The sequence below is a fragment of the Mustela putorius genome, unplaced genomic scaffold (genome assembly GCF_011764305.1).
Source record: "Mustela putorius furo isolate JIRA1106 unplaced genomic scaffold, ASM1176430v1.1 tig00003898_pilon_pilon_pilon, whole genome shotgun sequence".
Taxonomy (NCBI): domain Eukaryota; kingdom Metazoa; phylum Chordata; class Mammalia; order Carnivora; family Mustelidae; genus Mustela; species Mustela putorius.
In genome coordinates this window covers 21,523,804-21,540,325 of record NW_025422047.1, presented here as the reverse complement: position 1 = coordinate 21,540,325, position 16,522 = coordinate 21,523,804, and the positions used below count along the sequence as shown (strand labels likewise).

The 16,522-nt window shown below is 48.1% G+C and overlaps 1 protein-coding gene and 1 long non-coding RNA gene across 2 annotated transcripts in view; one reads left to right on the top strand and one right to left on the bottom strand.

Annotated features, from left to right (window-relative positions):
* Nucleotides 1-303: 303 nt before the first annotated feature.
* Nucleotides 304-11,424, bottom strand: LOC101670438 (dehydrogenase/reductase SDR family member 4). Its single transcript, XM_004755280.3, has 8 exons — nt 11,293-11,424; nt 10,031-10,208; nt 5,328-5,429; nt 3,242-3,312; nt 3,093-3,144; nt 2,681-2,815; nt 2,207-2,262; nt 304-806 (listed from the first exon to the last, which is right to left on the bottom strand). Exons 1-8 carry the CDS (start codon nt 11,421-11,423, stop codon nt 692-694), a joined length of 840 nt encoding a protein of 279 aa, XP_004755337.1. The 5' UTR covers nt 11,424; the 3' UTR covers nt 304-691.
* LOC101670020 overlaps nt 11,348-16,522 on the top strand; it is a 180,132-nt gene continuing 174,957 nt past the window's right edge. Inside the window, exon 1 of the long non-coding RNA XR_001179939.2 lies at nt 11,348-11,452. This is a non-coding gene — a long non-coding RNA (uncharacterized LOC101670020). The remainder of the gene's footprint in view (nt 11,453-16,522) is intronic.

Here is a 16,522-nt window from a genome sequence, read left to right as displayed (position 1 = left end):
CGATGCCAGGAGAGGACCTGGCCAGATCTGGGGTGTTCATCCTTCCTCCCGCTTGCCCAGCTTCAGGGATCCCCGCAGCGTCCTTGGCACCTTCCCCGCGGGTGTGAGGCCAAGAGTATCACCCAGGAGTTCCTGGGCCACCTCCTCCCAGCTGGCAGTTCCGCAGACACATCCACCCCTGAGCTCCACGCTTAGGTACTGGAGACAAGGAGGAGGATTAGGGGATGCAGAGATGTAGCCCACAAAGAATCTCTGCTTGGCCACCACACCTATGTACCCCACAATGAAAAATGAATACACCGATTCAAAGCAACATGATCATCTGCATTTTATTTGCATCTTTCTTTGCAAGTTGTTGATTTCCCACCCAGCTTCCTTCAAACCCGTCTCCCTCAAATTCCAAGTCTAGGAAAAAAAAAGTACTGTTTTTTGGAAACATAGACTCAGCTTTCTCAGCAGGCCTGCCCTCTGCTCTCAGGGGAAGTCTCTTCTCAAGGCTTCAGCAACAGAGCAAATCCCAAGACCATACCTTGACCACAGGGAAGGCTGGATCTTTTCACAGGGTGGAACTGATTTGGGGGGTGGGGTGGGGTGTAAGGTGAGCAGTATATTGGGCAGAGGTGGGAAAGGCTAGTCGATGAGTGCAGGAGCTGTAGCCCAATCTCTGCCCCAGTGAGGCCTCTTCAAGTCCTCAGAGGTGGGATGGGGCCCCTCCACCCACTACCACTGTCTCCCCAGTGATGTAGCTGGCGTCTTCAGAGCACAGGAAAGACACGATGCCTGCACATTCATCCGGCTTGCCTATCCTGGGGAAGAGGGGCAACAAGGAAGGGAGTAAAAATCCAACAGTCAGCTCCTGAACTGGCCCAGAGGGAATGAATTTGCTTAATCAAAAAGTATCAGGTGATTTATCCAGGACCAGTGGACAAGCATCCTGTCGGTCAAATAGAGTTAGCGTGAAGATAAGCTGTTATAGTAAATACTGCATCCTGCGAAACCCACCACACATTATATTCAAACAGTATGGAGACATTTTTGTTTTTCAGACAACTCAGGACAGCAGAATCCCAAGTCATACAGATACACTGGTGAGCAGCAACTTTGTTTCGCCTGTGTGTATACTGTTCAATTGTCAGGGAGTCTGTGAAACAGTAAACAGTTTGCTTTCAGTCTGCATTTGTGTAGCTTCAACTCACAGACAGCTTTTTCAGGAATCTCTTTTTGGCCCTTAAAGTTAGGTTCATTTTGGGAGAATGTGCTAATTCTCGGGATTTGTATCTATAATTGTGTAGTTCGGGGACGCTGTAACCTTAACTGCCACAGAATGCTCTGAGGTGGTTGGAGTGGGGACCTCAAACCTAGAAGGCCTGGATCAGTGTGTGGTTCTCCATCCTAGCTGCACACTGTCATCATCTAGGAGGCTTAAATTCCCGCCCCCCGCCGCCCCCCAAAAGATGCCCAGGTCCTACACTGGACTAGTGCACACCCAAGACCAAGAAGCATGGGCACAGACATTCACCGGGGCTCCAAAATGACAGTACCCCAACTTGTTAATGAGTTGTGAACTAGGTGTGCAGCTCATGCCTGGCATGAGAGCAGCTTGTGGGGCACCTGAGGGCTTCTGGGATGTCCGGACCAGTAAAGAGTAGGCATTGCTGGAATGTGTCCTTGAGGGGACAAGATGGACAAGACAAAAGCTGGAGAGAGGCAGGGAGGTTAGAGGAAAAGGAGCCAAAGGGGCCTGAGCAGTCTGGCTAGCCCTGTGGGGAAGAGGGAAGAGGTGAGTTTTCTTTGCAAGGGGAGTTTCGGGCCTTAGTCCATCTGAGCTTTGGAAACATGGCATTTTACTCAAGGGGAACTAAAAAAAAAAAAAAAAAAAAAAAAGCATGGTTTTGGTCTTCGTCCCTGGGTGCTACAGATGGCTGAAGGTGGAGGCCACAGCCAGGTGGAGAGAGGAGTCAGGGATTCCCCTGGAGCAGTGCTCTGCTGAAAGCCGGAGCCTCTGTTTGGTTTTTGCAATGGACGTGAACTCCTCTCATGTGCCACTGTAGCAACGCAGCACACAAGGATTGCAATGTATGTGTTTGTGGCAGGAGAGCGCATGCTTGTATTGTCTGTGGGACCAAAAGACAGTGAGCTGTGGGCTGGGTGAGGGACTGGACCTTTCATCCTTGTCCTTCCCAACCCTCCCCTGTGACAGCCTTACCTTCTTATCTGCATGATTTCTTTTATGCTCTCCTCCCTTTCCTTGTCCTTCCACAACTGCAGGAAAAAAGGGACATCTTTTTATGTGGCAGAAGAGGAGACAGAGGGTCAGAGAGGGGAGGAAGTGCTGCCCTCATGGCAAATGAGAGGAAGGCTGGAGGGAGGCCCCTTCCATTTCCTAGCCCTCCTCAGTTCCCAGTCGCACCCTACCACTGTCTTCTTTGCAGGTGCTAGTGAGGTTGTTGCTGGCTCTCCCCAGTTCTCATCCACTTAAGGAGATATGGAACAGTGTGAGCAGAGTCTGAATTCTGGTCTCTACCACACACCTCAAGAAAGGTGCCTGTGGGGTCTGATCCAGACAGGAGGATGTATGGTATGGAGGGGGAATGTTGAAAAGCCTGGGGTGGGGTGGGGCAGAAGATACTGGGCTTTGCTGTCTAGGAAGATGCCCCTTTGGGGTCCTTGCGGTCCTCACCACTTGGCTGAAGGTAGTCTTAATGAGTCCCGGTGCCAGGCAGTTCACCCTAATGTTCCTTTGGTCCAGCTCTCTGGCCAGGTTCTTGGTGAGGCCCAGCAAGGCAGTTTTACTAACATTGTAGGATCCCAGGCCCTGGGGAAAGGAGACAGTGGGTTAGTGTCTTTGTTTCCAGTTCATTTTTGGATAGGGCAGTAGATAATAGGGCATCTCTAAGGGAGCCAGAAAACTGTCTTGTGGGTGAACCACCCCTAGGCTAGGGGTTTTGGAGGCAATGCATCTATTTTGTGGGAAGGGGCTTGGTGGTGTGATTCCAAAAGGGGGCATACACTTGTTAGGGTGACCAGGGGAGTGGAAAAAATGCACGATTCGGGGGAGGGGTGGTGGAAGTGGCAAAGAAGGGGGATCTTACAGGAAACGGAAAGTAGGCTCCTATGGAGGCCACAATCACCACTGAGCCGCCTCTGGAAAAAAAAGAGAGTGACCCTCTTCTCAGTGGGAACTCTGGCCCTCAGCCCACATGAGGTCCACTGCACCCAGGCTCCCTCTCACTGTCTGTACCCTCGCTTCTCCATCTCTGGCACCACGGCCTTTGTCATGAGGGCTGTGGCCTTCACGTTAATGTCCAGAATCTGAAACCAAAAGAGAAGGAGAAAGAGCATGAGGGAAGAGCTGGAGAAGGCAGGGCAATGAGGACTCATGGCGGGGTTCCTGGGATGTTTCGGGGGCCCCGGTGCAGACCTCAGGGATGGTTTACCTGGACATGGCAAAAGCAGAAGCTGAAGCCCAGGGAGAAGCCCCTGTCACTGGCATATTCAGCTAGAGAATGACCCATTAGGTTTGCGCGAGAAAGAAAGGAACCTGGTCCCTCTTGTTACCTAACCAGCTGCACATGATTTGGCCTATATTAGCAGGTCCTCTTTGGATTTGAGCTGGATTTTCTGTGTTTCTCCCAACTAGGGAGAAGTTGGAAGTGGGCTGGCCTACTGGTTCCACTCCAGAGTGGCCCTGCTGCCCAGGGAAAACGTGGCCTGACCTCAGGCACTCGGAGTCATTCCAACATTTCTCTGGAAATGTTAAGGAGTCAGATGTTTTTGGCCCTCCTGGATGGGCTGTCTGGCTGGCCATTATTGGAAAGTAGGATCATGAGGGGGCACTTCTGGGGCTGCTGGGACACAGGCTCCTGTCAAAACCCCACATCCATCATTTAAAACAAAGGCATAACTCTCATTTACATTGTTCTAGGCATGCTGGGATATGCCCCTACCAAGCTCTCCATGCCGATTTATTATTTTGAAAATTTTCATCTTACAGAAAAGTTGAAATAGAAGTATGATGAATATCCAGATATCGTTTACCTGGATTCACCAATTGTTTGCATGTTGCCCCATGTGTCCTATCCATGTATCTGCACAGTTTTTTCCTGAACTACTGAAGATAAGTTGCAGTCATCCCAGTGTTCTATCAGTAAAACTTTAGCATTTTTCCTAAAGTATAAGGACATTCTTACATACCACCATCCATTATCACACCACGAAATCTAACATTGGTAATAATGATTTTACGTAATAGGCTGTCCCTAACAAAATTTCCCCAATTGTCTCCCCACATGTCCTTATTTTAAAAATCCAGAGTTTAATCGAGGATCAGTCATTGAATTTATATTTGATGTACTGTGACATTTTAAAAAATGCAAATTAAAAAGAAAAATCACTTGGTTTAAAACTGATTTTCATGTGGTCTTTATTCAGACAGCTCATGAAAGATGTTTCTCTACTTTAAAGAATATCAATCAGGAACTGACTCACTAAAGCACATTTGGCACTTTGGTCTTGATGTCTGTGAAACACTGATAAACAAACTATAATATTTTAGTATCCTTAAACTTCAGTGGTGAGAAGTTATTGATGACATCAGAGTGAAAAGCCAAACTAGGGGAGATCATAAAAAATTTAGCATTTCCAAATCATGTGGGAATATTAACCTTAATAAACAAAGACAAATATTTTAATTAAGGCTTCATAATTAAAATCTGTAGGTGTGTGAAATATATCATAAATGTAATTACGCACGTTCACATAAAACCCAATATTCCACACTTGAATTTAGACATTGGGATCTCTTATTTCCTTGACACTGCAGTTAAGAAGAAAAGTGCATGGGTCTTTTTCAAAGGTTTTAAGTTATAAAGCGGTAACTTAGGTCATTTTGCTTAACTAGCAGCTATTAAAGTTTTCCAGCTAATGCAAAATCATTCTTTTTTGGCCTCTGAAAAGGGGCCGGGGGTTATGTAAGCTTAAGTGTATTAGCTATTAGGCAGATAGCTGGCATGTCTCTATTGGAAATAGAGCTGGAAGAAGAGTCTGGATGAGCATGTGGGGGGAGAGAGCTGGGGAGTGAAGCAGAAGAAGGTTAGCCAGGAACAAATGGAAGAGCCAAACTCGGGAGAAGCAGAAATGAAAGGGGGGCAAGGAGAGAGGAAGCCATCATCCCCCACCTGCCCTTTACCAGGTGCACTCCAGGTGCGTGCTGATCGCAAGGATTCCTCACATTTACCAGGCACTCGACAAATGCATTCTAAAAGCAGCCTAAGTTTGTTCTGGCTGTTTCTTGAGGCCTATCCCCTGCTCCTTTAATCCCCTCTCACCTTGTCCCACACCTCCTCGGTGACATCCATTAGGTTTCCAAAGAAAGGGTTAACGGCGGCATTGGAGACCAGGATGTCAATGCCCCCGTGAAGACTCACGGCCTAGAGAGAGGAGTAAGGTCTGAATTAGAACTGCAGGTCAGTAAGGGAGGTGCACTTATCAATGTGGATAAAGAATTCCTTCTTAGGACAAAATGATGTCAAAATGATACCTCTTTTTCCTGAAACGTCTCTCTCCCCAGCTACCCTAAGTTCTGCTGCTAAACATTTCAGGTCTAGTTTCTTTTGCAGGCTTTTCTTCCTGCTCCCCACTTCTAGAGTTGTTGCTGACTTTTTACTCTTTATATTTTCCCTTTTGGGGGAGCTCCTTTGTTCTCACAGCTTCAGGTCCCACCTCAAAATTCATTTCCAGACCCTTACACTTTTCCCACCAAGTCCCAGCCCCATTTGTCCAAGTGCTTACTGCCCGGTTCTCCTTGACTGAGTTACCATGATCTCAAACTCAATATGTCCATACCTACCTGAATAGAGAAACTGTTTTATTTTATTTATTAATTTATATTTATATTTTTTGGTATAAAGATTTTATTTATTTGAGGGAGGGAGAGAGAGAGAGAGAGAGCACATGAGAGCCTGAGAATGAATGGGGGGGGGGTAGGGCAGAAGGAAAGGGAGCAGACTCCCTGCTGAGAAGGGAGCCCACCATGGGGCTTGATCCCAGGACCCCAAGACCATGACCTGAGCTGAAGGCAGATGCTTAACTGAGCCTCCCAGGCACCCCGAGAAACTGTTTTAGATAGACCAACAGAATGTTGCCACTGGGAGAGGTTTTTAGATCACCCAGCCCACTGTCCTCATGCCACAGGGGATGAAGCTGAGGTCCAGGGAAGTGAATTTCTCAGTAATGACATATAAGGGCTGGTTAAGGAACAGGAGGAGGCCTTCTCACTGGGTCTTTGGGGGAGTCCACATAATCTGCAGAGGGCACAAAGCTAGTCAGTTAATGGTGGCAGATCTGAGGTCGGAGGTCGGTCTCCCTTCTGCTGCAGAGCTAATTCTTTTTTTTTTTTTTTTTTTAAGATTTTATTTATTTGACAGATAGAGATCACAAATAGGCAGACAGGCAGGCAGAGAGAGAGGAGGAAGCAGGCTCCAGGCTGAGCAGAGAGCCCGATTCGGGGCTCAATCCCAGAACCCTGAGATCATGACCTGAGCAGAAGGCAGAGGCTTAACGCACTGAGCCACCCAGGTGCCCCTGCAGAGCTAATTCTTAAAGAGTCCTTTGAAAGTGAGTTGGAATCACTAGGAAACTGGCTATGCAGGAGCCACGGTGAGGAAGACACCAGCCTGGGCTTAAAGCAGTTTCCCACTCAGTTATGATGTCATCTCCCCCCCCTTTTTTTTTGGCTGGGAGGCATGGAAGATTCAAGGTGGAAACCAATATTTAAACTGGGGAGGCCAAGAAAGGCAACATCTCACCTCGCTAATAAATTGAAAGTAGGTGGTGAAGGCACATGCCAGAGTAATGAGTGGGTGAACAGAATCTGCCCACAAAACAGGGCTCTGAGAGGAGGCTACACATTGGCCCGGAACAGGCAATTCGGATGCCTTGGGCAAGCAGCACTACGGGCCCTTAAGCACCTTTGTGCTTCATGATTTAGCGCACGGAGGGGTGTTATTAACTATGTGTACCATCTGCTAGTTCCTGTTTTAACTAATTATTCTTGCTAACTAGGTGCTAAGCTCCGTTGCTTCCACGCTGCTGAAGGAATGGCTTGGGCTGTCAACATATAAATTGAACAAAACTGAAAATCACGTAAGGTTTTCAAACCAGTATGGATACTGTCTGGTGCTAAGTTTTGGCGTCCCAGCATCAAGCCCCAGTCACCTGCCTTGGCTCTGTGTAAATCTCACCTATGGACTTGCAACGAGTGAAATGCACAGGAAGCTAGAAAGGGATGGGTGCTCTGCTCTGTGGCTGTGTGGTTGGGGGCAGGGAGCCTACATCTCAGAGAGGGGTGAAGTCTAGGGTTTTTGTTTTTGGGTTTTTTTTTACGATTATTTATTTATTTATTTGACAGACAGAGATCACAAGTAGGCAGAGAGGCAGGCAGAGAGAAGTAGGGAAGCATGCTCTCTGCTGAGCAGAGAGCCTGATGTGGGGTTTGATCCCAGGATCCTAGGATCATGACCTGAGCCGAAGGCAGAGGCTTTAACCCATTGAGCCACCCAGGCACCCGAGAAGTCTAGGTTTTGACTGAACAGAGAACCACAGAAGATTCATGAGAAAGGCACTATGACTACCCAGGTGTCTCGTAAGCCTGCCCTAAATTGTGTGATCGCTACCCTAAAGTGTTTAGGAGTTGGGTGCTCTGTTTTGGGGTAGGTATATTTTTTGGAAAAAATACAGTCAAGTGGAGAAGCGAGTGATCTGGATTCTGCTCCCCCATGCCTTTGAGAAGCTTTGTGGCACAGATTAGGAAGCCACTGGATAGTAACCATTTTAAAAATTAACTTATTGGGGCGCCCTGGGATCATGACGTGAGCTGAAGGCAGACCCTTAATGGACTGAGCCACTCAGGAGCCCCTAAAGGTGTTTTTCGACTCAACCCTCCTGTTTCCCATCTTTTTTTTTTTTTTTTTAAAGATTTTATTGACAGAGATCACAAGTAGGCTGGGAGGCAGGCAGAGAGAGAGAGAGGTGGAAGTAGGCTCGCTGCTGAGCAGAGAGCCCAATGCGGGGCTCGATCCCAGGACCCTGGGATCATGACCTGAGCCGAAGGTAGAGGCTTTAACCCACTGTTTCCCATTTCTTGCGTTAGGAAGAAAAAAATCTTGCTTGGTTCCCACTAAACGTCTCTTGGGCATATCCATTCTGGTACCACTGCTGCTGCTCTAGACCTGAATAGTCTAGAGCATTCAGGTTCCTTGCTAACATCCTTGGCTCAGAGTCTTTTCTACTCTTATATATCCTCTTACTGGTGCAAGATTATCTTTTTCAAATATATCCATATTCATCTTGCTCAAAACCTCATGTGGCTTATTTCCTCCAAGAACATCTAACCTTCTTTGGGAGGCTATGGAGCCCCTGTCCCTTATCCTTCCCACCAGGCCATTTTCCACCGGCACTCCTGAGCCCATGTTCTGCTCTCCCTTTCAGGCCCTCCCTGGCTCCCTGCTCATTTTGCAGGGTCATCTGGAACCCTGTCACTCTTCCATCTGTCCAGTCTCACCCCCTCTGGGAGGTCTAGCTCAAGCCCCACATCTGGGCCAGGGCTGTAGGACAGGGTAAGTGGACCTGGTAGGGGTTAGAGGTTGTTTCCCTGGCAGGATTTTAAAATTAAGTTGCTAGGCACATTTCATATGGCTAGTCACCAGTTGGCCCAGGATCCCAGAGGCTCTCTTCACCCTCAGAATCAATGTCCCAAACTCAGGTTCTATCTAGCAGCCTATGCCAAACAAGGTGACTTTCTTTCCTTAAAAAAAAAAAAAAAAAAAAATTGTATTTATTTTAAAGGAGGTGGCAAGGGGCAAAGGGAGAGAGAGAGAATTTTAAGCAGGCTCCATGCTAAGCTTGGAGCCCTCCACTTCAGGACCCCACAATCATGACCTGCGCTGAAGTCAGGAGTCAGGGCCTTTACTGACTGAGCCACCCAGGTGCCCCAAAGTTACTTTCTTGGACACACATTTGGCTCTCTCCAGTGCACTGCTAAATGGTTCCCCCCAAATGGAATGACTTTATCCTATCATACCACCATTTACCACTGTTTAAGGAACCCCTCTTCTACGATTACCGAATTATTTCTGCCAGCCTTCCAGTCTGCTCTACTTTCCATCTAGGGTAGAGTCTCCTTTTTACTCCAGGTAATAAAGTGTATGTCCTGAGCCTAAGGGGAGAACTGCCTCCTTTGCCAGATACTCATATTTTCTTGTGTCGCTGGAAAGCTGGTGCCAAGTTCCAGCTCTGACACTGCCTTTGACACTTTCTTTGAAACTAACGTCCAAGTGGGCATGAAAGACCTGCCCTGATGCTAATGGAGAAATGCCTGGTGGTCTGCAGTCAGCTTGGCAGGTCTGGATTGATTTCCAGCTCTTTCTGACTGGCTGTGGGGCCTCAGGACGTTGTTCCAGCTTTCAGAGTGGAATGTTCTGAATGTTTGAAAACCGGGAGAATAGTCCTTGCCTTGCTTGGGTTGTTGTCAGGTTTAGAGACAACCCGTGAAGGCTCTGGACAAAGAGAATAGCAAACGTAAGTGGCTGAAACATGGTGGGTTGCCTCACCGAAGAGGTTCCCAGAGACTTGACTCAACAAGCTATAGAACAGGACACTGATTATTAGTCTGTGGGTGGAGACATCTGTTTTGCAATCACATTTACCTCTCTCATCTGCCCAATTAGATTGGAAACTACTGGAGAACCAGGGCCAGCTGTTTTCCTGGGTAACCTAAGGGTTGGTGATGCAGGGTTGAAGCATTAGAGTGATTTTTTATTCTCTGACTGGGATGGGATGATTCTGAGAGACATCATAGTAAAGGCACACAGTAAAAATGTGTGGGTGGATTGGTACGCAGAACGACCATTTACGTTTCAGTTCATAGTGCCGGCTTGCATCACATCACTGTTGTTAGGAAAGCAGGAAAGGAGGCTCAGGCAGGCTCCCTTCCACCACCACCTGGCTCTGTGCCCATACCCTTGTTGCTCACCGTGGCCACCAGCCGCTCCCTGTCCTCGGCCTTCCCCACGTGGCACACGGTGCCCGTCACGCTCAACCCTTCCCCCTGCAGCGTGGCTACTGCCCGGTCCACGTTCTGCTGCTTCCGGCTGCTGACGACCACATGGGCCCCATCCTGGGCCAGGCGCCGCGCGATGGCGAAGCCGATCCTGAGGCAGAGAGAGATGTCTATCAGGGCCAGTACAGGGGGAAGTGGTTGAGAGATGAGCTCCGCAGTCAGAATGCTCAAGTCTGAATTCCAGCTCTCCCTCTGCAGGGCCTCCTGTCTGCATTATGTGTAAAAGAGCCGTTACCATACAGATGGACATGCTTAGCCTGTTTTTAGCACTCATTTACTTACTTTTCCTAAGGTTTGCCCCCGCCCCCCGCTAGGTTCTCAGGAACTGACATTACCTTCCACAGGGATCGCTGCAGTGACAAGCCCCACACACCCTGCAGGGACTGAGGGGAGAGAAAGGAGCTAGGGGTGTAGCAACAGCCACTTGCATGATTGGAAGGTCTCACCGGAAAGAGCCCCTGTCCCCAGATACCTCCCTTACTAGTCTACATCTCAAAATTCTGTTAATTACATGTGGGGGTGTATGCGAAAGGATGGGTCTCTAGTAAAAAATGCCCATTTTTTACACTACTCCCCTGGGAGTAAGGGTTCTACACTTTGCAGTTATTAGCCATTAGCATTTCGCATACATTTTTACTTCAGATTTGTGTAATGCAGGCATTTAGCAAAGTCCTGCAGGGTCGAGAAACGGCTAGACAAGAGAGGTGGGTGAGAAACAGGGCAAGGGCAAAATGTACTGAGCTAAACAAAAACCTGGACACACGGGTCTTGTGTCCCGTCCAGGAAAGGGGCGCCAAATGGGGTGTCTGGAACATGTGCAGGGTCGAGGGAGGCCGTGGGATAGGATTTTTTGAAATCTGGAGTGTTTTGGAATTCTGGTGTTTGGTCTTCCCAGACTCTAGGTGGGGCCACTTGACGGGGGCAGCCCAGGGCCCCGGGTGACTGAAGTGGCGCAGCTGAGCCAGGGGCAGCAGTGACAGGAGACTGGCAGAAGTGGGGCCGACGCAAGAGGATTCGGAGGCGCTGCAGGCCGACCACGTGGTTCCCTTCTTCGGGGGTCAGACTTTTTCTAGCAGTGATGTCCACTGAGGACTCCCACAGGGAAGCAAAGGTCAAGGGGTTAGTACCTATTTTCGGATAGTGGGGGCCTAAGAGACTCTGGACCCGGCACTCACCCGTCGGTGGACGCCGTGACTAGAGCTACCTTATTGGCGAGCGGGTCCCGGCGCGCCATCCCGGAGCTGGCCATCCGCACAGACCTCCACGCCCCGTCGCTGAGTGAGAGCAACAATCCCGCCTTCCGCATGGCGCCGCCTCGCCGCACACCCAGGGGAGGTAATGACCCCAGTAAGCCAAAGAACGAGGATCTTGCCTCCTCCTCACTCGGCTCCGCCCCCCCTCCGGCTGCGTCCCCCGCCCTGCGGCCCCACCTCCGCCCGGCTCCCCGCCAGCCCTGGCGCTGGACTGCTGGCTAGCCTGGCCAGGCGCCCGCCCCTCCTACCGGGAGCGGGCGGTGGCCGTGGGGCGCCCCCTGCCGGCGCACGGCTGTCGTGCCCCGCTGTCCTCGGCTTCGCCCTGACGGTCATGGGACTGTGCGGTCGCCCCAGGTTTCTTCTAGGGCCTGCTCCTTTGCGGGAACCCACAGTCTTCCCCGCCCTCGGCAATGTCCTGCCGCTTGACCCTGATATTTTTCGAGGGTAGGGGAGCTTTGAGTTGGTTGCTTTACCTTCCCAGAACTTCAAGATGGACCTCCATCTCCAGGAAAGTCTGGGTCTGCATACGTGAGATAGCTCACAAGAGGGTCAGTGTTTTGAGATTGCCTGTGGTCCACACGGAGTCACCAGGTGAGGGTGGAGGAGCCTGGGAGAGAGAGCGATGTGATGAGGTGAAGCGGCTGGGCTAGGTCTGGCACTGCCCTTCACACACCATCTCCTCCATCCTCACAGCTCTGGAGGGCAGATGCCTATCACTATGGTAACCAGTGTGCAGGGAAAAAGATCCTGACTGGACTAGACTTCTGGTACCTCCGCCTCAAGGGCCTGCCCCATTGTCGTAAGTGGTAGGAAAGGTGAGAGGGTCTCCCAGCCAGTGGTGGTACTCAATTCTCCCTAATCACCCGGGTCTTAGCCTCCATCCCTGCTCAATAAATATTTATTGAAGGGCGCCTGGGTGGCTCAGTGGGTTAAGCCGCTGCCTTCGGCTCAGGTCATGATCTCAGGGTCCTGGGATCGAGTCCCGCATCGGGCTCTCTGCTCCGCAGGAAGCCTGCTTCCCTCTCTCTGTCTCTCTCTCTGCCTGCCTCTCCGTCTACTTGTGATCTCTCTCTGTCAAATAAATAAATAAAATCTTAAAAAATATATTTATTGAATGTAAAAGCACTTTAAAAACTGGACATTACTAAACAAATAGTAATTATTGCCATCATAAAATTACTATTATTGTTGCTACAGGTCAGGCTTTTCATCTGTAAACAGGACGCTGAGGGAGATGATGAATAAAGTCCTCTCAAGCTATGAATTCTGTGTTCAAGACTTCACTCTACACTTCCGCCAAGCGGGTCCAAATGATCTCCCTTCTGGGTTTCTGGGAGAATTAATAAATCTGGATGGCTTATGGGATACCGTGGAAAGGCCCCCAAGAGACCTAAGTGTCAGCGACTGAATTGGTTTAACCCAGTGGCCTCCCAATGCTAGACTGAGAAGTGGTGCTGATCTCTGGCAAAGTTTGCACTCGTTGTAGACAAACTGAGACAGAGAAAGACAATATAGTGAGTTTCATAAAACTAAGCTTATTTAACTTGACAGTTCCTCATTCAGGGATATGCTTTTGCTCCTTTTTCTTTTCCTTTTTTCCTTTTCTTTTCTTGGTGTTAGTCTTTTTGTTAAGACAAGATGATGAAAGCAGATGGGTAGGTTGAGAAAAGTGTTGTTAGTTGGTGAAATCACCAGTCTGGCAACTAACTCTGTCAGTCCTTACAGTTAGAAGAGAGAGAATCCTGGTCTGTGCAATTCAGTTCTGGGAATTGCTGTTTAATAGAATTCATACTTGCTAGAGATTCATTTAGTATATGTGTAGTTCTGCAGAGCAGCTAAAAAGGGATTTCAGTGTTCGAAAGGGGAAGTCTGGGTAGCAAGTGATCCATCAGGCAAGCACTGGATTTATAGTATATTCGTCAGCCGAGGAGCTGCAGCTGTGGTACTCAGCTTTGGTACTTAGCACATCCTGATGAGATAAGAGAGCTTGAGTCTAATTTTCCCCATGTCTGGGGAAAACTGACTCTGACTGGTGCCCCTCAGTCTGAACCTCGTGAATTATTGACAACAGAGGCTGGATAGCATGACACTCCTCTTCCTCCTCCCCTCTTCAGAGCTAATGCACTGTGGAAACCCTTCCCAGTGCTCTGCACCTGTGGACCTGTGGGGAGAGTATGGAGGAGGATGGGAGCTCGGGTTCTCAGGGCTCTGGGTTCACAGAGACAGGCCTCCAGGGCAGATCTGATTCTCTTTGTCTCCTGCCCAGAGGTGGGCAGCCAGATCCAGCAGCTGAAGTTGGGGGAGGGAGAGGGAGCCTACACCTCAAAGAGCAGAGGGTTCTCAAAAAAGAAAATTCTGGCCTGGGAGCTTAGTGAACATCACATGGCCTTGTGATGGGTAGGGTCTGGGTAGGGTTGATATTGGGTCTCCAGTGCCATTTCTTTGGGGAGAGCACAGGGAACATCAGGGAGGAGATCTGTGGACAGGAAAAGGAAGAGGGAAGGCAAGAGGTGTGCGAGTCTTGAGCTACTACTCTTCATCAAGTTGGTTTGTTGGAGACTGGGAGTGGAGGGGGGGAGTAGGAAATCTTTGAGGGAAATACAGGGGTATGTTGGAGTCTTTTGGGAATGGGAAACATTAATAGGCAATGGGATTGCTCTTGTATGTAGGGAGATAGTACCATTTGCAGAGCTGAGGAAATGCCTTTGTTGTTGGGGAGACGCTCCCATCTTCCTTGAGGGGTGACTGTTCACCTGGGGTGGAATACAAATCTTGCATTTTGCAATAATCATCCTAGACTGGTCATTGACACAGGTCAGGACTAGGCAGCAGGGGAGGGCTGGGGAATAACAGTGACTTTACTGAATGCCCACTTATTAAGTGTGGCAAGTGTTTGGTGCTTTTTATAAGTTTTATTGCATATTTCTAACCTGGTGAGGCATTTTTATCCCCACAATGTGAAATCATAGCGAGTCATGACAATCTGACCTGCTGTGTACGTTGAATAGCTATGCTTCGTTTTCTGACGTTGTTGGGGAATGAGAGTTTTCATGGAAATTAATTTTCTTTAGATTGGAATTTTACTTTCAGCATTGTTGTTTTAATCATTAAATAGCTGGTCTTTAAATTATACAAATAACACATGTTCATGATTTTAAAAAGAGATGGAAGGTTTTAAAGTGAAAAGTAAAAAAGTAACTCTTTCCTATGTTGCTTCTACCTGCTCCCCATATAGCTTCTGGTCTGGTGTATCCTTCTAGAAGTTTCCTAGGCTTTACATGCATTTTCCCCTTAAAAATGTTTCCTATGAATGGAAGAACACTATGCATACTGTCCTTCAAACTGCTTGCTTCTTTTCTTTCTCTCTTCTTTTCCTTTATTTCTTTCATTTCTTAAAATACATTCTTAGAGAATGTTCTGAATAGTACATAATAGATCTACTTTATTCTCTCTCTCCCTTTTCAAAATAGCTGTACAGTATTCTATTGTGTGGATATTCCATAATTTATTTAGCCTTTCTCCTACTGATGAACATTTAACTCACTTCCTTTTTGCTTCATTTTGCTATTTCAGACAATGCTACAGTGTACAAGCTTGGAAGTATGTATTTTTTGTGTTTGGTGCAAATACATTTGTACCCTGGGTCAAATGTTTCCAGTTGATGACTATGATCAAATTACCTCAGAAAAGGGATGACCAGTTCTGATAGATTTATTTTTCTAAAGTGAATTTACCTGTCGTCCTACCCTCTTTTGCATAGTACATAGAATGCTTTACTTGGTTGATGTCCGAAGCTCATTAAGAATGTCAACACAGTGTGGCCTTGGTGGCTGGGAGTTTGTGGAGATTGCTGGGTCCTGCTGATCCAGCCTGCATGCTTGATGTGTATTCACTTTTGCTCGTGTTTTCCATCGAAGATACCAGCACCGTGATGCCAGATCTTAGGATTTTTTTTAAAAGCTTTTATTTATTTATTTATTCATGAGAGAGAGAGAGAGAGAGAGAGAGAGGCAGAGGGAGAAGCAGGCTCCCCACTGAGCAGGGACCTGATACGGGACTTGATACCAGGACCCCTGGATCATGACCTGAGCCCAAGGCAGACACTTAACCATCTGAGCCACCCAGGCTCCCAGATCTTAGGATTTTTTAAACAGAAGGTAGAAATCTGGATTTTAATATGAACTCTTTGATTTTTTAACATAGGCAACTAATTAAAAGTAAAGTCCTTGTGAGATGCAGACGTGGAGATGCAGAAAACAGCTCAGATTCTCCTTCTAGAAAGGACTCGAGCTGGCTGCTGGGAGCCTGATTAGCTGCCAGCCTTCAGCGGACAGTTAACTCCTTCTCAGGCTGACAGCAGCCATTGACTGAGCACAATAGCGGAACAAGGACCTTCCCTTTTCTGCCCAACACGCAGCTCCTCTAACACGCCATCTTTGCTTTAGAGCTTCCTGTTGGGCTGGCCTTTTTGTTGGATCTGCCTCAGGTCCAACAGTTCCTCCTGCTTAGTCCTGCTTCCTCCCTCTCCTTTTGCAGGTGTTATCCCCCTCCCCCAACCCTTCTGATTCCTGACTCCAACCAGGCATTTGCTTTGTTGAGGACTTGCTGGCAGCCTCTTTTGTTACCAAAACCCAAGGTTGGCTGCTTGACATTCGAAAGCCAATTGTTTCTTAGAGACAAGTGTGGGTTGGGAAAGAAAGGTTCCTTTCTTTATGAAGTGGGTAACCTGGGAAGATGGTGGACCATCTTCAAAGTCCTGGACCAAGCAGGGGGTTTTTAAAGGGGAAGCAGGTGAGGGTCCACACTCAGGGGAAGCAGTCCCTGAATAATTAACAGCAGTTAACTATTCTTGATATGATCTTGGACAGACTTGCTAGCATCAGTGGAGGCTAGTTTCTAGTGTGGTCAAGCTTGATCTTCTTAGAATATCTGGTTTCTTATTTCCCCAGAGTCAGTATTGTGTTGACACCTCAAAGAAGTCAAGTTATCAACTAGAGGGCCCAGGTCAGTGGGTTAAAGGTGTATAGCCTTGAAATACAGTTAATATTGTCTTTAGAATCTTTCCAGTGCAACAACAAGGGTTTTTCTCCCAGAGGATCTGTCCTTGTCCTGGAATCAGAACATCAGAGTACTCTGAAGCAGGAGTCTCCTG

Coding starts and splice junctions, on each gene's coding strand:
- LOC101670438 (XM_004755280.3), bottom strand. CDS start 11,423: ATGCGGAAGGCGGGATTGTTGCTCTCACTCAGCGACGGGGCGTGGAGG. Junction 5,430..10,030: donor GGGAGCGGCTGGTGGCCACG/GTGAGCAACAAG, acceptor TCCTCTCTCTAG/GCCGTGAGTCTTCACGGGGG. Junction 3,313..5,327: donor CCGAGGAGGTGTGGGACAAG/GTGAGAGGGGAT, acceptor TTTTGGTTTCAG/ATTCTGGACATTAACGTGAA.